The sequence below is a fragment of the Manis pentadactyla genome, chromosome 3 (assembly GCF_030020395.1).
Source record: "Manis pentadactyla isolate mManPen7 chromosome 3, mManPen7.hap1, whole genome shotgun sequence".
NCBI lineage: Eukaryota > Metazoa > Chordata > Mammalia > Pholidota > Manidae > Manis > Manis pentadactyla.
In genome coordinates, this window is record NC_080021.1 from 76,182,742 (window position 1) to 76,210,316 (window position 27,575).

Consider the following 27,575-nt stretch of genomic DNA (forward strand, 5'->3'; position numbering starts at 1 on the left):
TGCTGGGAAGCCAAGCTCAGTTATAAAGAGTAAACAGTACATTTATATTTAGACTGAGTCCGTTGAATCTGAATGAGCTTGAGGGTGGTCTAGTTTAATCCTGTATGGCTACTGGAGATGCAACACAGGCATCCAAAGACCCAGGGCCAGTCCTAAACTCAGTCTGGAATGAAGTCTGATCAGCAGTGTGCTTGCATAGGCCCAGGGTGTCCTGAACCCAGTGTGAACCTCTACCATCAGGCTCAGAATGAATCCGGCTACCACGGGAGAGCAGACTAGTCCAAGAAGCTGGTGAAAGGGGGCAAGGACAATTCTGACTGACATTTGTCCAGTGGAAATTAGTTGAGATATTCTCCTTTATTGCTCCAGCTAAAATGACGTTACTCATTATGGAATCAGGAAGATGATGGGAATCAAGTAAACTGGATTCTTCAGTGTGTCAAATAGTCCATACAAGTAAGGAAGAGACTAAGAGGTTATGCCTTAACTTTCCCTCTTAATTCTGCATCAGTAGAGTAATTTTATAAGAGAATCCAACTGTCAGGACAGGTCTGTCTGCCTTTAAGACCTGAGCAATTTAAATGGCATTATTTAAAATAGTGATCATAACTGTGAATTGTTGAATACTGTCCAAAGTGTCTTACTGAAATTTAAATTTAGCTTTGACAAAAGTTGATTAAAATTGAGTATTTTAATTCAAGTGTCAGATCTCCCTCTCTGGAGGAGGAGAGCATCCAGAATTGATCCTAGAGCTAAGTTATCAAAACCAAATGGGACAAAGAATTTGGGTGGCAGGTTGTAATGTGGAGAAGGTTAGGAGTTGAGATCAAAGCAAGAGGGAGGAAGTCATTTCTAAAGAATTCCTGAGCCAGGCATGGGATGTTTTACACCAAGGCCCAAATCTCCCTTACGGGCATGCTAGGAACAGGAAAAGTAGCTGGCATGGGACCCATGCTAGACAGACAGTTGTAAATCTCACATCAGGAATTACAGGGAAATTTGAACTACAGTAGCAAAGAAAATAACTCTAGATGCAGAGCAGAAGTATCTTGTTGGAACCAGCCACCATTGCTCCAATGAGAAGATGGAATGTGACATCCACAAATCTGTGGGGTCTGATGATGCCATTCAGAAAAGACTTCAGCCTGAATTTCTAAAGATAATTAATTTTTATTCTAAAATTTAGAAATGTTAACATGGGATAATTTTTTTTTCAGGGGAAGTCCAAAACAATACCCTGTTTTAATCCTAACACTTTATTACCAGGTAAGAGTAATACAGTTAAAATGGATAGATATAGATTGCATTGTTTTTCTCAGAATATATCTAACTATATATTATTGGTTCATAAAGTTTCTTTATAACTTAAATTCTCTGTAGTAGGTACCAGCTTCAGGTTGCTCTAAAATGGGAGCAAACATTTTGAAAATGAACATTTTGCCACCAATCTCCATGAAGAATTTCCTTTGGATTTTCATTTGTAAAATTGGCTACCTCTGTGTAAAGCACAAGCATAACAACATAATGTCATAACAGACAGTAACATGATAACACAAGAGTCTACCTTATATAATTAGATACAGGATATTTCATCTGGAGATTAAAAAGAATTTCACTGATCAATCCTAGACTCTCTGCAACTATTAGCTAGATATTCTAATGATTTAGATATACCTGAAAAGGTAAGACTTGTGTATAAAGTATTCAGAATATAATTTGTTGTTAAAGGTTGTTTTGTACAAAATTTTGTTTTTTCACATTTCTCTGCCTAAATTATATGCTGTTTTTTAGTGCTTTAAACAAAAACGGTTGATGCATTTGTCAATCATATTTAATCATGAATTCCTCTGGTGCAGAGCTAAAATATTCCATAGGAATGATTTCTTTTGTCCCATCATAATATGACTTTAATATTTTGCTGTTGATGAGGCAGTATAGAGATAGAAAGAACAGAATGGTTAAAAACAGATTGAAGTCAAATGGCCTGGGTTCAAATCCTGCCTCTGCCAGTTATTAGCTGAGTGACCTTGAGAAATTATGTAACCTTCTGTGACTCAGTCTCCACACCTGAGAAGTGGGGCTAATAGTACCTATCTCATTGGCTTGTTGTGAAGGTTAAAATGTAAAATGCTTAGAATAGTAGCTTAGAATAGCCTCACATGTAGTAAGCATTCAATACCAATATTAGGTATGAATAAGTCAAGTACTGTCTTCAGTAAATTAAAAAAATATGGATACACTTCTAAAAGTTTACATATATCAAGTTTATATAGCCATATTTGGATTGTGCAGTAATCTGATGATAGAAATCACTATAAGTAATAGAAAGAGGGTTTGTCATGGTTTCCACTGGTTATTTTCTTCATGATGATTAGTTGAAGAATACATATATGTGAGGCTCTAGTTTAAAATGGCCTCAGTCTGAGAAATGTTTGTAGAATTTGTAATTGTGAAAATTATTGCTGGAGTCTACAAAATGATTATTAATTAACTGGCTTTTTCATGACATGTCCACAGATCCTTTGCTGCGGGATTATTGGGTATATGAAGGCTCTCTCACTATTCCACCTTGCAGTGAAGGTGTTACCTGGATATTATTCCGATACCCTCTGACTATATCGCAGCTACAGGTGAGTGCGATACTTTACGTCTTTCAGAATGAAGTTCTGAGTTAAAGGTTAAATATTGTTTCTGTAAAAGGAAAATGTCTGTTTCATGTTGCAGCTCCCATTAGATCAGTCACATCTTTGCAGATACAAGTTAAATGTCTTGAGCCAGTGAAAGCAATGGAAAGGTCAAGGATGAACAAAACCTAGCTATCATTTATGATCTGTATTTTAAAAGTTAGCCTTTATAGAGTAAACAGAAGTCACTGAAATAGTCTTTTGATTAAGCCAGTTACTCCTTTATGGGGTTTTCCCAGGAATGGAGAGGAGAAAGGCCTTGAAAGCAAAATGGGAGTGCTGGTTATTTCTGTAAGTCACACGTGGGCTTTTGTAATAATTCTTCCTTGGCTTGCAAGGAGAATGCTGTATGCAGAGGGGTGAAGTAGGTAAAAAGAATGCCCTGGGAAGTTCTGGTTTGTTCTCTAGCCCCACATTTGGTCACCTACCTCTCACTTGGGTTCTGCATAGGAACTCCAAATGCCACTGTCTGGTGGGTTGCGGCGTGGAGTTGAATTGTCACCAGGATGTAAGCTGGTGGAACATGGGGAAGCCTCACTCTAAAGTGCCAAATAACAATTTTGATATTATTACAAAAGAGGTGCTTTAAATGTCTCCTCCCCTCCAGGGATCTAAGTGGTATGTCAAGAAGGCTATGTCTTTTCATCACTATCAAGCTCAGAAAGCTCGGGCAATACTCTAAATAAACCAAGTATCCTGTAGTAACTTCTTACAGACTTTTATTATTCCCCCTATCATTTTATAAGAAGTCTCAGTGTACTGAGTGCTCAAGAAAGCCTTCTTTTGTTTGTTCTTAAATCTCTAAGGATTAAATCAAATCTTTAAAAATCCTTCTTTTAACCTTTAGCAGTTTCTTCTTATATGTCTTTTTCTAAGGATTAATTTTAAAAGTTCCTCATTTAGTTTCTTCATCTTTTCATTTTTTTAATAAACTTTGATCACAGTACCTTGACCTTCATATTTAATATGACAAATCCAAATTCCTTTATTTATTCATTCATCCCATAGTTTTTACAAGAAACTATTCCTGACTGCCAGTCAAGGATAAAGGATCCAGAGATTAAAACCCATTTTTTCCCTTTAAAATGTTCACCATAGAGTTGGGGAGACAGCTAATTATAGTTATGTTAATAAGTGAGGTGCTCTGCAAGCACACAGGAAAGAAACCCAACGAAGACTGGGAAGTCCAGGGAATAATTCGTGGAAAAATAATTAGAAATTAGTCTTGTAATGGAAAGGGAAGAAATTAGAAATTTGAATCTAATGTTAAGAATAAAGGAATGGAAATGATATGTAGGTTCAGCATTTAACAGTAAAGGTGGCAGCGGCTGTAACAGATAATCCTAAAAATTTCAGTGATTTACCACAGAAGATATCTCTTGCTCAAAAAAAATCCAATAAATGCATTTCTGATTCACAGGGAAGGCTTTTCTCTGTACAGGCATCAGGGAGGTAGGCTGAAAGGTGCTCTGTTGTCTCTTAAGGTCTCATTGGCAAGGTTGCTCTGGGTGTGGGCATGTAGCTAGCAGGGTGGGGAAGGGCATGAAGGATCTCAGAGGGGAATTTTTAAGTTCTAGAAATGGTGAACAACACCTGTGCTTGCCTTCTGTTGGCTAGAACTCAGGCACATGGCCACATCTGATTGCAGAGGAGGCTGGGAAGTACTTGCTAGTGTCATGTCCAGGGAGAAGTAAATTCGATGATCAGATCAGCTCAAGTTGAGGAGGAGACAAGATAGCCCAGCTGACTGCAACACCTCAGTGCAGGTGGAGGAGAGGCCGCGAGCTAAGAAGGACCAGACTCCCCTTGGAGCAGAGCCCAGGGGGAGTGACTCCCAGGATCCAGGCCCGCAGAGAGTATTTCCAAGATGTAGAGAAGGGAGGTTAATAGTGACAAATGCTACAGAGAAAGTAAGTAGAAGTGCAACCCCCCCCAAGTGGCAAATAACCACATCTAATAAAAAGGGGCCCAGATGCCACTGCAGGGTCCATGCCCTTTATTCTTGTTTTTCTCGGCTCTGTGTGTTCACTGCTTGATCCTGGTGTTAATACATCTCCTCTGTCACTGATCTTTGGCTCCCCCCTCCACTACCATTCCTTCACCATCCCTTCCATCACGCTGCTCTGGCTGCCCTAGTACACACCCTAGCCCATCCAGCCAGTTCGTCTTGAGGCTCTTACCAGGGAGAAAGCCTGCCTTTCTTTGCAGATTTGCCTCATCATTGCAAACAAGATGCATGAACAAGTACTATAATTGACAATTAGGTCACTATAAACCAAAGTGAGAAGTTTCCATAGAATGTTGAGCTAAAAATAGAAGGGGACCAAGGATAAATACTGACCACAGACTATCTTCCAAGAAGTTTTATGGGAAAAGCAAGGACTTAGTGACAATAGTTAGAGAATAGCAAAGTGTTTTATTTTTTATTTTTGTTTGTTTTTATGGAAATATAGTTGATTTATTACTGATTTCAGGTGAACAACATAGTGGTTCGGCAATTATGTAAACTATAAAATGCTCACCATGGTAAGTGTAGTTATCTGCCACCATACAAAGATTTTATAATATTATTGACTTTACTCTGCTGTACTTTTTTCATCCTTGGAAATTTCTGTTTATAATGGGAAGTTTGTACCTCTTTATTCCTATCACATGCTTCTCCCATCACATGGCAGTATTTTGTTTGTTTTTTTTAAATTAAGATTTGGGAGACAATAGAAGCTTTGTGGGCACAGTAGAAGGAGCCAGAGAGTGGAGCAGTCAGTCTTATGATGTAGTGATTGCTGTTAGTCCTAGGTTTTAGATGGGGAGACTGAGGGATGGGAGAGAAAGAAAACTTGCCTCGGCCACACATGTAGTAAGGGTAGTTTTGGGGATCCAGCCTGGTTTTGTGTGATCTGAGTGCTATGTGCTTTAGCCATTGCCCGCTTTCAGTCCTTGCTCTTTACAACTCTGTAGTTCCTTTGAGACCCTTTTTCTATAAAAGTCTTCTTAGGACGATCTTAGTAGTGCTAGAGGTTTCTGTCTTCATGCATATGTTTTGTGTCCCCAGTTGGAGTAGAGGAGTTTGTTTTTTCCAAATAGTTAAAACACAAAATGAGACCTTCAGAGGCTGAGGTGGATATACAGATTTAGGCATCCTCAGCATAAAAGGAACCAAATGACACAAACAAATGTGATGCCCAAGAAAAGAGTATGGACAAAGAAGAGCAGAGAAGATGGGAGAAGACAATCTTCTGGGTCATTTTCCTAAGGGTAACCTTTGTTTTCTAAGAAAACTCTTCTTAGCCAGCAGGGTCCCATGGGACTTACTACTATCCATTTGCTGTCTGATTACTCCGAGTCACTTCCCTCACTGATGTTGTATTTCTGAAAAAGGGAAGAAGTTCTGGGATTAGCAGGAGGGCATGTGAAGGCCATGCTTGCTGTTGGCTGCCCTGTTTAGGTCAGATGTAAGAGACTGCAACCTGAGCTGTCCTGTGCTGGGATAGTGCAGTTGCTTTTGTTCTGTAATACATACACCAAAGAGCAAACATCTCTCTTCATTTACTTTTCCTACTACTTGATTCTAAGACAGTGATACAGATTTCCTTATTGTTGCTGCAGGTGGCATAAATGACTCAGGTTTAAAGATGACTTAGATGACTAGGTTTCAGGGCACTGAGGCTTAATACACAGTATATTTTGAGATGCTGAGGATGCATTCATTGGTCTACCATTCATAGGCCAGTAGGCATTGACCCTATTAAAACAAGCAGTTTACTGATATGATTATATATATCCTAGTCCTGTCTTCCTTTATCCTTGTCATAGACAGAATGTTTGCAGGTGGAATTGCTCCTTTGAAACGGATGTGGATAATTCATTCATTAATTCATGCATTCATTGATTCATTTGGTAATTACTTGACATTTTCTATGTGCCAGGCACTGTAGTAGGTACTAAAAGTGGAGAACCAATAAGACATGGTTTTGTCTTCAAAGACTTCACCTTCTTGGGGCTAATGTCAAGTACGTTCACTTTAAAATGCAATATTTCATGTGAACATGGTATGACATGAATATGGTCTTGTGACTGCACCTGGGAAAGGCACCTGGATGAGGTTAGTCATCTGGGAGATCTTCCCCAAGCCAAGTAAGTGGGATGTGGTGTGGGTATTAGAAGGCACTGCCAACACGGGAAGAGGTGTGTGCAAATGGTCTTCAGGGATGCAGAGTTAGTGTTAAGAGCCGTGGCATGAGATGAGATTGGAGAGGGGATCAGGGGCCTGACCTTCATTAAAGAGCCTTGATGTTGTGCTGTGAAGGGTGCACTTTCTCCTGAAGGCAGCAAGGAATTCTTGAAAGGTTGGGAGAAAGGGAAAGATATGTCCAAGTTTGAATTTGAGAAAAATCTGTGTAAGCTACACTATGAAAATGTAGATCTGAGGTAAGATTTTGGTAGTGAGATGAAAGGAAGAGAGTGGCTTCAGAAATAATAAAGAAGCAGAATTAGGAGAATTTGGCAACTGATAACATAGGAGGGGGTTCAGGGAGGGGGACTTAGGGAGGAAGGACCCTCACATTATTCCCTTATTCCCTGGATTTTGGCTCAGGTGATGGGTGACTATAAGATAGTGCTCTTCACTATAATAGGGGATAAAATAGAAGAACAGGCTTTATATAGAATATCATGGTTGTAAATACTGAGAGTCTAGATGTCTGTGAGATATCCAAGGAAGGGGTAACAGGTAGGTAGTGTTGAACCTGGAAGTGGAGAAGAGGAAACCCTTCTTCAGGGAGAGAGAAGAAGTGATGCGGAGCATGGGGGTGACACTGATGAGGGGTGTGCAGTGACAGTTGTCCCAAGGGATGATTTAAGAAAAGGGAAAAGTCAGGAGGTTGATGTCATGTCTGAAAGCCAAGGGAGATGTGAACTGCAAGAAGGCAGGAACAGAGAGATGAAAAGCATCAGATTCTGCATAGACATTCAGTTAAGAACTGAAAAGTATTAATTGGGTTTAGCCACAAGGAGAGGGTCTCACTTGGAGCTGAAGCAGAAGAAGCTGAGGGTCTGTAGTCCCATTTGTTCAGCATTGCTACATTTAGGGGTAATTTTCTAAAAAGATGTCAGACCTTGTAGTGCAAAATAAAAGTTTTCTCAGAGCCAAGATGGTGGCGTGAGTAGAGCAGCGGAAATCTCCTTCCAAAACCATACATATTTTTGAAAATACAACAAATACAATTCTTCCTAAAAGAGAGACCAGAAGACACAGGACAATAGCCAGACTACATTCACACCTGCGAGAACCCAGCGCCTTGCAAAGGGGGTAAGATACAAGCTGCGGCCCAGCGGGACCTGAGTGCCCCTCACCCCAGCTCCTGGCGGGAGGAGAGGAGTCGGAGTGGGGAGGGAGAGGGAGCCCAGGACTGCTAAATAGCCAGCCCTACCTAGCCATCCGCACCAGAGCGCAGACACACAGTGTGTCCCTGGGGTGCTGGAAATTAGGGAAACAGGACAGTAAGACCTGTGAGTAGTTCCCTGCAGCCGGCGCACCCGGGACAAAGAAAAGTGAGTGCTTTTTGAAAGTCTTAAAGGGACAGGGAATCCACAGCTGGACGGAAGCATCCTGGGACACTTAGCCCAGCAGCTGGGAATCCTGGGGAACTCCGGGCGCCCTAACCCCCTGGACAGCAGGGCAGCTCGGAGACCCCTCATGGAGAAAAACATCCTCCCGGCCGTTTCCCCTCCAATGCGGCTCCACCATATCGGAGCTGCAGTCCGAGGCAGGCCACGCCCACAGCAACCATGGAGCTAAACTCCATAGCGGCCGGGCAAGAGGCCCTGTCTGCATGCAGCTGCCCAGCACAAGCCACTAGAGGTCGCTGTTCTCCTGGGAGAGGAAGGCCACAAACCAGCGAGAAGGGACGTTCTCCCAGCTGACACACGTGCTAGCTCCACAAACTATCTCTATCACCATAAAAAGGCAGAAGAATTTGATACAGACGAAAATCACAGAGTCAACCCCTGAGAAGGAGATAGACCTAACCAGTCTTCCTGAAAAAGAATTCAAAATAAAGGTCATAACCATGTTGATGGAATTGCAGAGAAATATGCAAGAGCTAAGGGATGACGTCTGGAGGGAGATTACAGAAATGAAACAATCTCTGGAAGGATTTATAAGCAGAATGGATAAGATGCAAGAAGCCATTGATGGAATAGAAACCAGAGAACAGGAATGCATAGAAGCTGATGCAGAGAGAGATAAAAGGATCTCCAGGAATGAAACAATATTAAGAGAACTGCGTGACCAATCCAAAAGGAACAATATCCACATTATAGGGGTACCAGAAGAAGAAGAGAGAGAAAAATGGATAGAAAGTGTCTTTGAAGAAATAATTGCTGAAAACTTCCCCAAACTGGGGGAGGAAATAATTGATCAGACCACGGAAGTACACAGAACTCCCAACAGAAGGGACCCAAGGAGGACAACACCAAGACACATAATAATTAAAATAGCAAAGATCAAGGACAAGGACAGAGTTTTAAAGGCAGCTAGAGAAAGGAAAAAGTCACCTACTAAGGAAAACCCATCAGGCTATCATCAGACTTCTCAACAGAAACCTTACAGGCCAGAAGAGAATGGCATGATATATTTAATGCAATGAAAAAGAAGGGCTTTGAACCAAGAGTACTGTATCCAGCACGATTATCATTTAAATATGAAGGAGGGATTAAACAATTCCCAGACAAGCAAAAGTTGAGGGAATTTGCCTCTCACAAACTACCTCTACAGGGTATTTTAGAGGGACTGCTCTAGATGGGAGCACTCCTAAGGCTAAATAGATGTCACCAGAGAAAATAAAATCACAGCAAAGAAAGCAGACCAACCAAATACTAACTAAAGACAAAAATAAAATCAACTACCCACAAAAGCACTCAAAGGAAACACAAAAGAGCACAGAACAAAACACCCAACATATGAAGAATGGAGGAGGAGGAATAAGAAGGAAGAGAAATAAAGAATCACCAGACAGTGTTTATAATAGCTCAATAAATGAGTTAAGTTAGACAGTAAGATACTAAAGAAGCTAACCTTGAACCTTTGGTAACCACGAATTTAAAGCCTGCAATGGCAATAAGTACATATCTTTCAATAGTCACCCTAAATGTTAATGGGTTGAATGCACCAATCAAAAGACACAGAGTAATAGAATGGCTAAAAAAGCAAGACCCATCTATATGCTGCTTACAAGAAACTCACCTCAAACCCAAAGACATGTACAGACTAAAAGTCAAGGGATGGAAAAACATATTTCAAGCAAACAACAGTGAGAAGAAAGCAGGGGTTGCATTACTAATATCAGACAAAATAGACTTCAAAACAAAGAAAGTAACAAGAGATAAAGAAGGACACTACATAATGACAAAGGGCTCAGTCAAACAAGAGGATATAACCATTCTAAATATATATGCACCCAACAAAGGAGCAACAGCATATGTGAAAAAAATACTAACAGAACTAAAGGGGGATATAGACTGCAATGCATTCATTCTAGGAGACTTCAACACACCACTCACCCCAAAGGATAGATCCACTGGGCAGAAAATAAGTAAGGACACGGAAGCACTGAACAACACAGTAGAGCAGATGGACCTAATAGACAGCTATAGAACTCTACATCCAAAAGCAACAGGATATACATTCTTCTCAAGTGCACATGGAACATTCTCCAGAATAGACCACATACTAGGCCACAAAAAGAGCCTCAGTAAATTCCAAAAGATTGAAATCCTACCAACCAACTTTTCAGACCACAAAGGCATAAAACTAGAAATAAACTGTACAAAGAAAGCAAAGAGGCTCACGAACACATGGAGGCTTAACAACACGCTCCTAAATAATCAATGGATCAATGACCAAATCAAAATGGAGATCCAGCAATATATGGAAACAAATGACAACAACAACACTAAGCCCCAACTTCTGTGGGACACAGCAAAAGCAGTCTTAAGAGGAAAGTATATAGCAATTCAAGCATATTTAAAAAAGGAAGAGCAATCCCGAATGAATAGTCTAATGTCACAATTATCGAAATTGGAAAAAGAAGAACAGATGAGGCCTAAGGTCAGCAGAAGGAGGGACATAATAAAGATCAGAGAAGAAATAAATAAAATTGAGAAGAATAAAACAATAGAAAAAATCAATGAAACCAAGAGCTGGTTCTTTAAGAAAATAAACAAAATACATAAGCCTCTAACCAAACTTATTAAGAGAAAAAGAGAATCAACACACATCAACAGAATCATAAACGAGAATGGAAAAATCATGACAGACTCCACAGAAATACAAAGAATTATTAAAGACTACTATGAAAACCTATATGCTAATAAGCTGGAAAACCTAGAAGAAACAGACAACTTCCTAGAGAAATACAACCTTCCAAGACTGACCAAGGAAGAAACCAGAAAAGTTAAACAAACCATTACAAGCAAAGAAATTGAAGTGGTAATCAAAAAACTACCCAAGAACAAAACCCCTGGGCCAGATGGATTTTTATCCAAAATACCTTGGAATTTTATCAGACATACAGAGAAAACATAATACCCATTCTCCTTAAAGTTTTCCAAAAAATAGAAGATGAGGGAATACTCCCAAACTCATTCTATGAAGCCAACATCACCCTAATACCAAAACCAGGCAAAGACCCCACCAAAAAAGAAAATTACAGACCAATATCCCTGATGAATGTAGATGCAAAAATACTCAACAAAATAGTAGCAAACCGAATTCAAAAATATATCAAAAGGAGCATAAACCACGACCACGTAGGATTCATCCCAAGGATGCAAGGATTGTACAACGTTTGAAAATCCATCAACATCATCCACCACATCAATAAAAAGAAGGACAAAAACCACATGATCATTTCCATAGATGCTGAAAAAGCATTCGACAAAATTCAACATCCATTCATGATAAAAACTCTCAGCAAAATGGGTATAGAGGGCAAGTACCTCAACATAATAAAGGCGATATATGATAAACCCACAGCTAACATCATACTGAACAGCGAGAAGCTGAAAGCTTTTCCTCTGCGATCGGGAACAAGACAGGGACGCCCACTCTCCCCACTGTTATTTAACATAGTACTGGAGGTCCTAGCCACGGCAATTAGACAAAACAAAGAAATACAAGGAATCCAGATTGGTAAAGAAGAAGTCAAACTGTCACTATTTGCAGATGACATGATATTGTACATAAAAAACCCTAAAGACTCCACTCTAAAACTACTAGAACTGGTATCAGAATACAGCAAAGTTGCAGGATACGAAATTAACACACAGAAATCTGTGGCTTTCCTATACACTAACAATGAACCAATAGAAAGAGAAATCAGGAAAACAATTCCATTCACAATTGCATCAAAAATAATAAAATACCTAGGAATAAACCTAACCAAAGAAGTGAAAGACCTATACCCTGAAACTTATAAGACACTCTCAAGAGAAATTAAAGAGGACACTAACAAATAGAAACTCATCCCATACTCTTGGCTAGGAAGAATTAAGATCGTCAAAATGGCCATCCTGCCCAAAGCAATATACAGATTTGATGCAATCCCTATCAAATTACTAAAAACATTCTTCAACAAACTGGAACAAATAGTTCAAAAATTCATATGGAAACACCAAAGACCCCGAATAGCCAAAGCAATCCTGAGAAAGAAGAATAAAGTGGGGGGTATCTCACTCCCCGACTTCAAGCTCTACTACAAAGCCATAGTAATCAAGACAATTTGGTACTGGCACAAGAACAGAGACACAGACCAGTGGAACAGATTAGAGACTCCAGACATTAACCCAAACATATACGGTCAATTAATATATGATAAAGGAGCCATAGACATACAATGGGGAAATGACAGTCTCTTCAACAGATGGTGCTGGCAAAACTGGACAGCTACATATAAGAGAATGAAACTGGATCACTGTTTAACCCCATACACAAAAGTAAATTCGAAATGGATCAAAGACCTGAATGTAAGTCATGAAACCATAAAACTCTTAGAAACAAACATAGGCAAAAATCTCTTGGACATAAACATTAGCGACTTCTTCATGAACATATCTTCCTGGGCAAGGAAAACAAAAGCAAAAATGAACAAGTGGGACTACATCAAGCTGAAAAGCTTCTGTACAGCAAAGGACCCCATCAATAGAACAAAAAGGTACCCTACAGTATGGGAGAGTATATTCGTAAATGACAGATCCAATAAAGGCTTGACATCCAAAATATATAAAAGAGCCCATGCACTTCAACAAACAAAAAGCAAATAATCCTATTAAACAATGGGCACAGGAGCTGAACAGACAGTTCTCCAAAGAAGAATTCAGATGGCCAACAGACACATGAAAAGATGCTCCACATTGCTAGTTATCAGACAAATGCAAATTAAAACCACAATGAGATATCACCTCACACCAGTAAGGATGGCTACCATCCAAAAGACAAACAACAACAAATGTTGGCAAGGATGTGGAGAAAGGGGAACCTTCCTACACTGCTGGTGGGAATGTAAATTAGTTCAACCATTGTGAAAAGCAACATGGAGGTTCCTCAAAATGCTCAAAATAAACTTACCATTTGACCCATAAATTCCACTTCTAGGAATTTACCCTAAGAATGCAGCACTCCAGTTTGAAAAAGACAGATGCACCCCTATGCTTATCGCAGCACTATTTACAATAGCCAAGAAATGGAAGCAACCTAAGTGTCCATCAGTAGATGAATGGATAAAGAAGATGTGGTACATATACACAATGGAATATTTTTCAGCCATAAGAAGAAAACAAATCCTACCATTTGCAACAACATGGATGGAGCTAGAGGGTATTATGCTCAGTGAAATAAGCCAGGTGGAGAAAGACAAGTACCAAATGATTTCACTCATCTGTGGAGTATAAGAACAAAGAAAAACTGAAGGAATAGAACGGCAGCAGAATCACAGAACCCAAGAAGGGACTAACAGTTACCAAGGAGAAAGGGACTGGGGAGAATGGGAGGGTAAGGTGGGATAAGGGCAGGGAAGAAGAAAGGGGGTAGTATGATTAGCATGTATAATGTGAGGGGTGGGAGAAAGGGGAGGGCTGTGCAACACAGAGAAGACAAGTAGTGATTCTACAACATCTTACTACGCTGATGGACAGTGACTGTAGTGGGGTTTGTGGGGGGACTTGGTGAAGGGTAGAGCCTAGTAAACATAGTTCTTCATGTAATTGTAGATTAATGATAACAAAAACAAAAACAAAAAAAATTCAGTGAGGGTCATCCACAGAGGCAAAGCTAGGTAGAGCTCATTGACAGGTGGCTGTATAACTAGAAACACAGATCCTTTGAGAGTTCATGAGCATACCTACTGTGCACCAGGCATCCTGCTAAGCCTGAAGATGAGAAGATAATAAAGCTGAGCCTCGGCTGTCAAAAATAAATAAATAAATAAATAAATAAATAAATAAAAATAAACGTAGCTTAAAAAAAAAGTTTTCTCTAGAGCCACTTTCTACTTATTGAAAGCCAGTTAGGATTAACCTTTTTGAAGTACAAAAAAGAACATTCTCAACTCCACTTAGATTCCACTGAGGTTTCCCTTGGCTACATGACCTTGTGTACATGAGTGTTGCACTATATTGTTGATGTCACTGATGTTCTGTAAACATGAGCTATAATGTTGTCCATGTGTTATGCTAAAATCCAGACAAATCATCCTGCTTTGGGTTTGGCTGGCTTCAGGGGACCCTTGCTTTGTATTGTCCCTCTGAGTGAGGCCAGTGACAAAGTCACTAAGTCATTAAGTCATACTCCATGATTATTGGGAAATCGGCTGTTATCTCCCTAACGGGGAGCCAAAGCTAAAGGAATGTGCTTTGGAAGGAATAATCTCAGTTGCTCTTGAAAATAGATGACTTTCCAGTTAGCTGTACCTTTTCAAAAAAAAAGCTTTAGGTGCTGTTGGTACAAAGCTCCTTTGAGCATCTGTTCAGAGGGTAGTGATGTTAAAATGTACAATCACACACATGAATATTAAAATGCAATTTAATTTTAATTAAATTTTAAATAATTTTTTCATAAATTTAGAAAAAATTTATAATCTTAGGAGAATATAAACCAGTCTATCCTTGACTTGAATGTTTCACTGTTGCTGCTCATATAATTTCAGAGAAAACAGAGTAAAAATAGAAAAGGTCTAAAGAGGGCAGTAAAATGAGAGGAACCAAAGGGAGAGGATGTAGTTCTAGAAGGTAGACCAAGAAAAATTGAGAAACCTCGTATTATTGTCTTTAATAAGGAAGAGAAAGGGGAGAGGTTGATATGTAAAATAATAAAAGGAATACTGAATGATAGGCAGTGTCTTTATAGCTCATTATATTGAGAAACAGAGAACTTTGCATTGAAGAAAACTGTTTCTTATATCATAGGGTTGGCATACGTAATTTAGCTGGTGGGCATTATTATGGAAATAATTGGTTATCTTGAAATAAATCATTTGCCACAGGATAATGATATCTGCTCTACAACATTAAAGAAAAGCTCCAGATCATAGTGCTTTCCCATGACAGGCACAGCAGCTGGATTCAAGGAGGAGTAGCCTCCTGCTGAAGGGTAGGGGTGACAGTTAAGCCTTTTGTGAGAGACATTTACATCTCCCAAGTATGGAGAATTCTAGAATACTGAAGAGGAAGCTCCTGCACAGTCAAATTTTTCATATTCTTGGTTAACATACCATGTGCTAGGGGAAAGAAGCATGTGATTGGATTTATTTGAATGAGTGTAATTTTCTCTTCTTTTAAAATGATCTATAACCATTAAATTACTTTAAGGTAAACAGTGATCTAAGCATTAGGAAGCTGAAGTAAAAAAAAATTTTTTTTAAGATGAATTATTATGTTTGAAAATGAGATTCCAAGAACAGAATGAAAATGCTAAGTTTCATCCACTCTGCCCACGGAGATGATAAGACTCATCCTGATTTCACAGAGACACTGAAATGTGAATGATACTCAGAATTGATAAAACATGGTATTTTGATGTAATGGCATGTATACAAATATGTGCGCACACACAAACACACATACACAGAGAAATGATTGATCATTTAGTTTTACTCTTTTCCTCTTTTTTCTTCTTTTTCTGTGTTTCCCCTTATTTTACTTACTTATTGTTATTTCTTATCTGTTTTCTCAAATTAGATTTGTTCCTTGCTTTCAACTTCAGGTAATACAGGTGAAACAAAGGGATATGAATGTTTATTGTTTCTCCCTGGGTGGATATGTCTGTTAGAACTTGGAAAAATACTTTTCATTTTCTTTTCATCTCAGTTTCACTGCCTCTTCATCTTTCCTGTTTCCGTAGTTCTGATAGTGGGGCCCGTCATGGCCCTGACAGCCTGTGTTGGGCCATGGGGTGTGCTTGGCCCATGGAGTCCGGGAGCCTGTGGCACTGGGTGGCCAAGGAGGTCGATCACATCCAGGACTCCACAGCATGCCTTCCTGGTCCCTGTGCCCCATATGGGTTCTGTGGGCCTGTTAATCCAAATGACCACGTTGCTGTGGAGCCACAGAGTGATCATGTTTGAAGATCATTTCAGACAATTTGGAGCATTTGTTGTAAGTTTTATTCTCTGTCCATGATTCTCAAACTTGAGTGTGCAACAGAATCCCCTGGAGGGCTCGTTAAACCTGGATTGCTGGACCCCACCCCAGCGTTGCTGAATCAGTGGGTCTGGGGTAGGGACTTCTTCCAGGAAGCATACTTTCAGAACTGCTGTTTCTTATTTGCCTGCATGCATCTCCATTTATGATTTAGATCGGCACTCTAACACCAGAATACCAGGTTTCTGCAGGAGAGTGTGTCTGGGTGACACTAGACCAGCCCTGTCCAGTGGAAAATGTGTATATCATGTATGTAAGATTAAACTTTCCAGTAGCCACAGTAACAAAGTCTAAACAGGCAAAATTAATTCAAGTAGTGTATTTCAACCCAGTGTATCCAAAAGACCATTTTAACATGTAATCAATGTAAAAAAATCATTGATGGGATTGTTTACATTTTTATTTTCATATTAAATCTGACTTGCGTTGTGTTTTCTGTGCCTCCAGCACATCTCAGTTCAGACTGGCCATGTTTCAGGTGCTCAGGGGCCACCCGGGGCTGGAGGCTGCTCTACTGGATGGTGCAGCTCCAGGATTGTCCTTCTGGAAGATTCCCTCTTCCCTTTCTTAAGTGTTATTTTTAGGTGTCTGTGGGAAATTTTGTACCCACATCCTCAGTGTTTTCCATGATAGAGAGCACTTCCCCTGTGGTCTTGAACTCTGTAATCTGTAATTCTTGAGTAAGTTTCTATGTGTGTGGTTCATCAGTAGCTATCCTAAAATGGTAATGGGAAGAAAGAGACTAGGGCTGGGGATTGGAACAGGAGACAGTTTACATTGGTGCTACTGCAGAAAGGATATTCTCTTCTCTGAGCTGTTCCTCAAGAAAATTAGAAAGGTCTGCTTAAGGAGTCAGCGACGGATAAGAACTGGTTTATAGGTGAGATGTCAGGAAGAAAGAGCAATGATTTTAGAGAAAATGGTACAAGAATATGAAATAAAAACATGGCTGCAGTACATGAAAGGTGGAGAGTCATAGATACATGTAATCTCAGTATCTGTACATATGTATGGACTGTTTAAGTGCAGTTTGCTGTTAGCTTTGTTAGTTGATTGTTTCTATAAGGAATTATATTATTCTAGTTTATGTATTGTCATTACCTGATGACAAAACAAAGTAGAATGAGAACATTGAATTTCATGTATTATTTTTCTCTTTTAACATGATTGATACGTACAATGTAGTCAAAATAAGTCTATTGGAACTTATGTATAGGAACCTGCGAACTCCTTAGGTAATTAGTGCTGAACCTCAAACTCTGAAATCAGCCCTTTAAATGCACTCTTAATTAGGCAGTTTTAAAGCTGAACTTGAGTGAATAATCTGGGTCATGACTTCGTGAAGGCTGGAATAAATGTTTTAGACCGACTGGAATGCAGCCTGGGTTCAGAGGACGGAGCTGTTCCACTGTCCTATCCCCAAAAGACGAGAATTTCTCCCTGAAGTGTCAGGTTCCTGTGTTCCCTCTCTCTCTCTCTTTTAAATTGGTTAAAAACAAATACCATCCTTTAAGTAGAGAAGCATAAAAAATTGACGAAATCATCCGCATATGTGTGATCATGACAGTCTCTGTACTGGCCTGACATTTGAGTTTTGCTGAGGGAGGGCTTTTATCCTGACGTGCAATCCCGTTCCTTCCTTGCCCTCTCCCCCTCGGTGTGGGATAGCACAGTATGTGCTTGAACCCACTTGAAGTGACTGAAAGGGTTTTGAGGGGTGGTTACTTCAGAAAAATTGGCATTTCAGAAAGACGTGGTTTTCCCTCGATATCTGTTGATGTCTGAAGTTTTCAAAGTGTTGCTATGATCAGAGAAAAACATTCCTCATGAAATAGTTTTCTCCAAGTACACAGTGATTTGGAACTGGCTGGCTGTTGATTCAGATCTTGTCTTCAAGATGAAGCTGTTTCACAGACAGAATGTGCTTTGGGCTGAGGCCTGAGGCTTGAAAGATTTATCTTTAGTTCAGAATATGTAAACAGAAAATCAACCTCACTTTAAAAAGAGCTTCAAAGTCAATAAAAATGGAGGATTTCTTAATATATGTTTAGGCAGTAAAAGTTTCTAGTCCCTATTGCTCTTCAGTGACCTTGAAAATGGTTTATAGATTCTAGTTGCCGTTATTATGTGTGATTGTATGTAAGATGAACGCAGGAGAGCTGACTTTCTGCTTTCTCAGCCAGTTGGTTTACTATTTCCAGTCTACTTTTTGCAAGTAAAGTTGTAGCTAAATATTTACCTCAAAATGCTAAAGGTTGATTTCTAAAGAAGTTGTGCTGGTATCTGTTGAACACTTCCTATGTGCTGGGAACTTTGCTGAATGATTTTCATGATTAACTTATTTACTTCTTACACTATCCTTGCAGATACTGTTAGTATCATCTCTGTTATATACGTGGTGAAACTGAGGCTTTAAGCAGTGAAACATTAGGTCATTTGGGTCTTAGGTCATAACCAGGAAGAGAAATGGCTTTTTGATGCAGAATGCATGGCCCTTCACCTTCTTATTTTTCTTTTTGAAAAGTATAGGATCTTCTGATACGCCAAGTTTCTTTCCATTCCATGTTCAAGAAAAACTAAGTAAAAATACATTCCACATGTAATTATAGGGGATTCTCATGCAGCCTTGGCTCTAGAAATTTTCTAGATGCAGCAGGCAGTAGGTGCTACCCAGAGCCCCACTGTAAGACCCTAAGAAGGTCTACTGAAAAACCATTGTGTAGATTAAACAGCTAATTGCTTATCTGCCTGGCACAGCTTTACAAATACAGCGTGAAGCTATTATAAGAAAAATAAAATAATACCAGTTGGGCCAGACTTATTCCATTTAGGCTATTCAGATAACATTTAGAGACATGGAAAAATGAAACCTTAGAAGTCTAATTTCTAATCTGGGGGCATTTCTAATCTAACAAGCCATTTGATTTTTCCCCAGTTCTGCTTCCTGACATGTATATGAATGGATTGAATTAGAATCTGATGAGAGTCAGCTCTTTTGGGGTCAGGGAACCTCTCCTTAGGAAATTTTGCATATGTAAAATTTTGCATGTCATTTGGGGTTTTCATGGGTCCCTGGATTTCTAGACTTTTACTAGAACCCCTGAACTAGGTAAGTTGATCTCTTGCATTTCATTTCACTTTATGAATGGCAGAACTCTATGGCCGTGCTGTATTAAGAACCTTTGTAGATACAACCCTCTGTTATGCAGATGGTGAACTTTGGGTGGATTGATGCCGTTCAGGTCATATACATTCACCATCCTGGGATAGATGCAGGATAGAATTTCTGAAGAGATGGCAGTGGAGCTGGGAAAAGAACAGATGGCTTAGACTTATCAGACCCAGCTAATTTGGAAACTTTCTTAACCTCTTTAACCTCAGTTTCCCTTTTGGTGCATGTGTCCTGTGACTGTGTGTCCTTTCAATGAAATAAAAGACAGTGAGCTCTGTAGGTAAATTAGCTAGTAGATGGGGATGAGGTTGGTGAATATTCATCGTATGTTTGCTTATTGCTTAACTAGTTCATATGAGTCATCACGTGCAAATGATTCTTAGGTGATGCAGACCTGCCAAGGAGGGGAAACTGATCCTCAGAACTGTGGGAACCTCCTCACATGTAATGGGAAGCCACAGGATCCGGAGAGGCTACCTCAGAAAGGGAGATGAACCTGAAAATTGATATTGCTAAGGGAGGAAGGTGGGCTTAATGTTTTGGAAAATCAGAGGCATTCTTTGGTCCTGTGCTCTCCAAGTGGCTAGAAGGGCAGCAAAGAGAGTCTTATGAAGGAAACCTCTTTCTAGTAAATCTAGCATTTTATCAGTGTTAACCTACAATAACATCATGAATTTAGGATATACTTGGGAGGCACTGAAGTCTGCTTTACTCTGAAGTTTAATTTTAATTTAATTGTTACACTTTATGCATATTTTAAGTCATTTATGAAACTCCAATCTTGTGGCTTGTAAATGATTCATCTCTTTTGTTCTGCTTTTATTTTCAGATTGAAGAATTTCGAAGGCTGAGGACACATGTTAAGGGGGCAGAACTTGTGGAAGGCTGTGATGGGATTTTGGGAGACAATTTTAGACCTACTCAGCCACTTAGTGACAGAGTCATTAGAGCTGCATTTCAGTAGCCAGAGAGAACAGGAGCAAGTCTGTCTTCATCTGGGTATGTGCAGATTCAGTAAGGAAAATGGGGCACACAGTTATGATTATGTAAACCTGTCCTACCAGTTATTCTCATGGGAATCCTGATAATTCAGCAATATCAGTGCCCTTCATTTTGATAAAACTTATGACACATTCTCAAACCCCATTACAAGTCAACTGGTTTTTAAAAATTAGTGGAATGTTTAAAAAAATGTACAACCTTTGCATTTTCCCACTAGAAATGCCTTTAAATCCAAGTTTTGCTTTAATACTGGCTTTCATAAGGTAAGGCACCCTGACCATTTCTGATGTACAGAAATGGTACCTCTTTATGTGAGGTAAAATGTAAAGTACCTCTTGAGGACTTTACTATGTGGCACCCTTGAAACTGTTTCAGTCACCTGCTGATCACTGAGCAGCCTAAAGGAAGGGACCAGAGGCATGTGTGAGCCTCAGAGTTGGCCTTCATCATCTAATGCAGATCTGGTCATCTTGTTTCTCAGAGTAGGTTGGGGCAGATCTGGCATAAATTAAAATGCTTCTCCTTTGAAAGTGTTTTTGTTTGATAGGCCAAGATACTAGTTATGTGAGTGTGGTACATTTCTTTATTGATTGAAATATAATCTATGCATTTTAATATATTGAATTCAATATATGTATTTCTTACTGTTAAAGAGCTTACCAAATAAAATGTCAAAAACATGGGAAAGACAAAATATACATGAATGACTGTATGTTGGATTATTTCTTTACCTTGTCTATTGCCACAGCATGCATGTGGAGGTCAGTGCACATAGCTGGCAAACCACTGCTTCCATAGGGGACACCATCTGCTTGAATGCTTTCCTCAGTACACAGGACAGAGCTCTGACTGTTTTGTTTAACAGACTATTGTGAATCTGAACTCACCTACTATATAAGTGGTACAATGGACTGGGAGTCGCAGATGAATAGAAATCTCTGGCCCTCAGGGAGCTCACAGTCTCATGAGGTAGAGAGTCCCCACAGAATTTTAAAAGGCCATCATGTTGTCCAAATGTTTCCCAATCCGGTTTTCCTGCCTCTCTCTTATTACTATAGTGGATGTACCCAATACTCCAGCTGGATTGTCCTTTCTTCTGGGAATGTGCTTTGCTCATTCAGTCCTTGCTGCCCCTCTGTTTGCCTGTTGAAATCCTAGGTCCCCTGCAGACCCAACTCTAATACTACTCTCAACATGAATTCTCTGCTTCTTTCTTAATGGTACATTTCGTTTCACATTCTCTCTCCCACTTAGCTATTTGTGTATTTCTCATTTTCTCTGTTAGGTTTTAAGCTTCTTAAGGATCAAAATATGTTTATTTTACTTCGAATTCATCATGACACGTAATACTCTATATTTTGAATGTATTTGGGCCAATTAGAAGATCCTTAGAACTATAACTGTTGTATACCAGTCAAGCATATTCTAATGATTCATTCATTCTTGGTTACTGAGTTAGCCAGTACAGTTTACTCCTGCTTCTTCTAATTTTGGAGGTTATGAGGTCCAGGCAAATGTGCCTTGGTAGGAGTGAGAAGAAACTTTCAGTAATTCATATATGGTAACACTGGAGAAAATCCAAGAGTGCTTTAAGTTAAGACTTATAATGGATGAACTAAAGAATTAAAATAATAAACTCAATCAAAAATCATTATTGAGCACCTACGATGTGTTTGATTCCTGGCATACAGAGGTGAGGAGAAGAGATGTGGTCTCTGCCTTCGTGGAACTTGGAGTCTGAGGTGGGGAGCCTGACAGTGGGAAGATAAACAGTTCAAAAATAGACCATGGCAAATTGTAATACATTCCGTGAATAAGAAGGACAAAGAAACGTAGGGAAGGAGATTTCAGATAGAGTATCTTTTGCAAAGACCTCGAGGGGTTACTCCCTGTGAAGGAGGCAAGGATTTGATGCACTGAGGTACCTGAAAGAAGCCCCATAGGTCTGGGTGTGGAAATCAAAGAGTATAGTCAGGCAGGGCCCAGATCTTAGAGGGCTTGTACAGCATTGAGAACCTGTAAAGACCTTTACTCAGGGGAGCAGCCTGATCTAGGCTTTCAGTAGATCACAGTGGGTCAGGTTTCAGTGGGCTGGGGCAGGAGTCGGACGGTGTTCTGGAAGTCTGCTGGGGAGCCAGGGTGAAAGCCATGCGGCTTAGATTCTAGATTAGAAACTGTGGAGGAGAGAAGTTACCACATGTGAAACAGACAGGAGCGTGATACTTAGTGACAGATGAGAGTGGAGGGTGATGGAAATACCAAAGGTAACTCTTAGGGTTTTGGACTTTAGAAACTGTGTGGCTAAGGTGCCATTGTATGACAGCAGGGAAGCTGGAGGAGGTTCCGGGATGGAAAGTTAGAGAGCTGAGTTGAAACACATTGAATGAGAGATGCCTGTCAATCACGACTGTGGTCCTGTCATGAAAGTGGCTGGAATTTAGAGTGGAGATCAGAAAAAGGGGTCTGAACTGAATATGGGAGTTGTTGGAATAGAGATTATATATATACACACATATACACACACACACAATACATGTATATACACATTGTGTGTGTGTGTAATGTTCTAATGCTACACAGGGATTACCTCATCAAGCGTTCACAAAATGTAATGTGAGTCTTTACAGATAAATTAACTGAAAAACAGAGAAGCTCAATCATTTGCCCAAAGTAATGCAGTCATTGAGCAGCAGAGCTGGAAATTGGACCCAGACAACCTGACTGGTGGAGCCCTTTTCTTAATCACTACATGGCCGAGGTCAGGATGGCATGATGCTGATGGGTGGGTGCATGTAGGCTGCAGGCTGAAGTTGAGTGCGAAGGGAGGAGGCGGAGATGCCTGGATTAGTAGCTCTGCAAAGCTGGGCTGGGAGGGGAGCAACAGGGAGGAATGGGATTGAGGGAGGCTTTTCTTTTTAAACAAGAGAAATACTGGAACTTTTCTATATGCTGGGGAGATTGAACCAGTAGATGGGAGGGGCTGACACTGTTCCTCAGAGGGGTTAATCCTAGCAAATGAAGTCTTTAAAAAGTTAAAGGAGATGCAATTCTAAGTAAATGTGGAGACAGTTGTTAAGAGAGTAGACACTTTCTGTGCTGTAATGGGAAGGAAGGACGTAGTGGCTTATAGATTTCATGTTTCCATGACTTGTTTCTGTTATTCAAGGAAAAATGGAGTAGCTAGGAGGGGTGAGAGCAGCAGAGAAGATGGGGGATTGGGGCAGAGTGAAGGGTGGGCCTCCAGGAGCAGCCCAGCAGGAAGGGCAAGCAGTGAGGTGCAGTGGGGTGTGGTTGGTGTGAATTTATGAATTTTTCCAGTCTAGGCTTAGTACATTTCTCTGTGAATATCAGTAATTAGAGATGATACTTTTTATGAAATGAGGTTATTGCCTTGAATTTTTGATCCATATTTGACCCTAGACCAGAGTTGCCTCTCTCTGAATATCTATATTACCATCACTGTTTCATCTCTTTCTTATTTACACAAACTAAAACATTTTTTATGGGAGTATTTAGTATTCATATTTTGAGTACTTCATATTCATTATAATAGGATAATGTGTAATTTTTCAAAGTTTTCAATTAGCTACAATTTAGGAATATTAAGAGGAGGATGGATTTGTGTCCTTGGTGGCTGAGATAACTTAAAAGGACTAATTTTTTCCAAGATTCCAAAGAATGGTTCAGGAATTCTTTTAAAGGTAACTCCAATTCTGACTTCATCCTTTTATGAATACATTTTTGATCCTTTTATCTTGAAAAGTGTAATACAAATTTAGTTATAGTTCTACATAAAATTATATTGGGAAATCGGACTTATGGATGTGTGCTTTTTATTTGATATTTAATAATGCCCTAAGGCAGATAATTCAAATTTTTATTAAAGTGAAATGATTTGACAGTCAGACTTTGAATTTAACGCATGAATATTTCATTTAAGCTCTTGGAACTGGATGGGAAAAAGAAATTTCTGGTGGTTCTCTAAAAAATGTTTAAAATACTTCAGATTTATTTTAGCTATGTTTTACTAAAATAACTTTAGCTTTTGGACTTAAAATTACATTTTTTTGCATGACATGTCTAGGCATCTGGAGGGCTTTGATAACCAAGACTTATTAGTCCCATGAATAATCTGTGACTTTTTATATTACCATTTAAGAAGTATGAATTATGGCTTTGTACTCATTTAAAGAATAAGCATATAACTCACCCAGATGCTGGAAATTCTTTAGTTCAGCATTGCTGCTTCAGATTTCTGGGGCCAATTGACATAAAATGATCTCTTATCCACTAAATTTTTTCGGTGACGTAGGAGAACCAGATCTTAGTAACAAACAAAAAAACAAGACCAATCATCAGGTCCACTTGTTGCTCTTGGTATCATAGTAATGTTACTAATCTTCTGACAAAATGATTATTTGCCTATTTGTTTCATGAAGTATTAGCTCACTTTTAAAAGGTATTCTGACTATCCAGAGCCTGTTTCCTGTGACTCAAATATTATTAAACTGTACATGTTTACAGTAACTTAGTAAATTATAATTAATCATAATTATTTTCTGTAAATACCAATGCCACAAGGCTTTTTACATTGTTTCATTTTTTTCTGCTTTAAAGGGGGAAAACTAGTATGCCACAAGTAAATTAGAAAAAAGAAAAACAGAAAAAAAGAAAAAGAAAAAAGGGGGATTGTTAATATTAATCAAGTATCTCTGAGTGATTCTTTGTCAGATGCCCTCATTTTTCTTTCTGGGTCTTTGAAGTCATCCTTTGCTGTGTTGAACTCTTCCCCACATACACTTGAGCAATTAATAATGTTGTCTTAGCTTTAATAAAGCTATAGCTAGCATTAATTTCCTATCAGTTTTCTTCCAGAACCTTAAAGAGTTCTAGGTTAGAAAAGGATAAGACATTGGCAAAAAGGAGGGAGCTGCATAGGGAAAGGGAGAATGTCAACTCTGAATGACCATGTTGGAAAAGCTAGTATCCTTCCAGAATAAATGGAAAGCTCAAAGCTATATTTCCCGTCTGTGGACTTTCCTCACTCTAATAGTTTAACATGATGCACAGCCTTAGGGTGAGAAATGAAAGCTTGATGGATATAGCAGTTTTCTATTTACTATATCATACAGAATTTCTTGAAAATGGAATGGATTTCAAATCCAAATGATTTCAGGAAAAGGCCAAAATACCGGGGGTGTTCAACCTATCTGTTGTGTTTTGATTATCTGATATAAAAATTGTAACTAACCCAAGAATGAAAAGCATCAGAGTTGTCTAGGCATTTCTTCAAGATTACTGAACAAGGAAAATAATCCCTGCTTCCTTATCATCTATCCTTTTTTCCTTTTTATATCTTAGAAGTGTTAATAATTTATTGTGGATAAAAATTCCTAGTTTAGTTTTTTTCTCCCCCATGAATTCAAACAAAATTGTGTTTGGGAAGAAGAAAAGAGAACATTTTGCAGTTATGAGCCAACCTGTATGTTGAATGTTGATATATTCTGATACCTTAAATTTAGTAGGTTCCATGATTTTAAACCTAAAGAATATATTGCTGTAAGAAAACCACTGAGATCAGGCTATCTCATCTAAACATGTTCTAATATGCCTTTTTATCTCAGGGATGTTTATTTTTGGAAATTCCCTCAACTCAATTTTTAGCTTTATTTTTCCACTTGGAGACTTACTAAAAATATCTTATTCATAATCAGGCTTCATTTCAATTTCCTCCTCATTTATCTGCTGTCTGTTCTTTCTAGTTTCTCTTTTCCGTGATAAAGCTCACAGAGACGTAGGAAAGCAGTCATCACAGAGCTAGGGAACTATGAAAGCTCATTACTCGAATGGATCTTCCAGAAGGCCACTTGTTTTGGGGTCCTCAGAGCTCAGCCGTAGGGTCTACTCTCTCTGTGGGTGACTAATTTACACCCATAGCCTCTATTACCACTAAATGCAGATGACCCACTTAGTTGTATTCCCAGATCAGGGCTTTCTGTTAAGTTCTAGAATCAAATGCCCAATTGTCTGTGTGACTGGTTTTGGATGAGACAAAGGGCTTTCAGACTCAATATATGCAAGATTGAATTCATGATCTTCCTTCACAGACATGCCTTTTTTCCAGTTTTCTTGAGTTACACTTGATAACTCTCTTCCTCACCTCACCTCACATTTCCAATTTATCATCCAGTTCTGCAGATTTGCTTTCTGATAGCTCCCTGATCCATCTGTGTGTCTCCATCTCCATCATCAAAGCCCATCGTGTCAGCATCATCTCTCACCCAGACTTTTGCAAGAGTGTCTCCCCATCTTCTACACAGGATTATTGAAGATTTATAAAAATAAAAGATGTGGATCTTATGGAGCTCTCAAATTTGTTGGTCAGCTTTGACTGATCAGTAGGAGCTGTCTTGAGAGTGTTGAGAAGGATGCTGAATCCCCATCTGAGCACAGTGGGAAAGAATGACGTGACTAATTGTCAGCATCTGCCATTGCAGGTTGGTGATGGTTTCATAGTTTGTTGTTGCCATCTGCAATGAAAGGTGGTCTGTGCATCTGATTTAATGTCTCAGCTATGGGGGTGTGAAGTCTTGAAAATGGGCTTTGGAAAATTTATCTCCATTAAATCTACTGATATGTAGCTTGGTGTTAGCAATTATCAAGGAAATACAGAAATACAATGAAATGACTGAAGTTCCTTCATCTATCTTCATTTTAATATTTTTATTTTATTATGTAATGGTTATGGTCCTGATGATTATATACAGCAAATTGCTTTCATATAGCAAAATATGAAATGTTCGCATAGAAATGAAATGGCATAAGAGTGAGGAGAGGATTATGGCTTTGGTAGTGTGGAGGAGCTTACCCCAGACCTCATTTGTTCTCCTGAAGAAGGGGAAGGGTAAGTTAGAGAGAAGGAACCATGTAAGGGAAGGATAGATAGTGACACGACCTTCACAAGGGTGAAAAACACTGCATTCTAAAAATATTTTCAATAAAAATATGCCATACCAGAGAATTAT

The 27,575-nt window shown here is 39.2% G+C and overlaps 1 protein-coding gene across 4 annotated transcripts in view; it reads left to right on the forward strand.

Annotated features, from left to right (window-relative positions):
- Positions 1–27,575, forward strand: part of CA8 (carbonic anhydrase 8) — an 87,650-nt gene that overhangs the window by 50,541 nt on the left and 9,534 nt on the right. For 2 of the 4 annotated variants that reach the window (XM_057498041.1, XM_057498040.1), the window contains 3 exons: positions 1,218–1,266; positions 2,518–2,630; positions 20,378–21,250. In XM_057498041.1, the coding sequence (XP_057354024.1) occupies positions 1,218–1,266; positions 2,518–2,630; positions 20,378–20,512 (297 nt within the window). In that variant the 3' untranslated portion in view covers positions 20,513–21,250. Of the gene's footprint in view, positions 1–1,217; positions 1,267–2,517; positions 2,631–20,377; positions 21,251–27,575 lie in introns of those variants that run through there. The other 2 variants (XM_036907549.2, XM_036907550.2) reach the window with 2 other exon arrangements.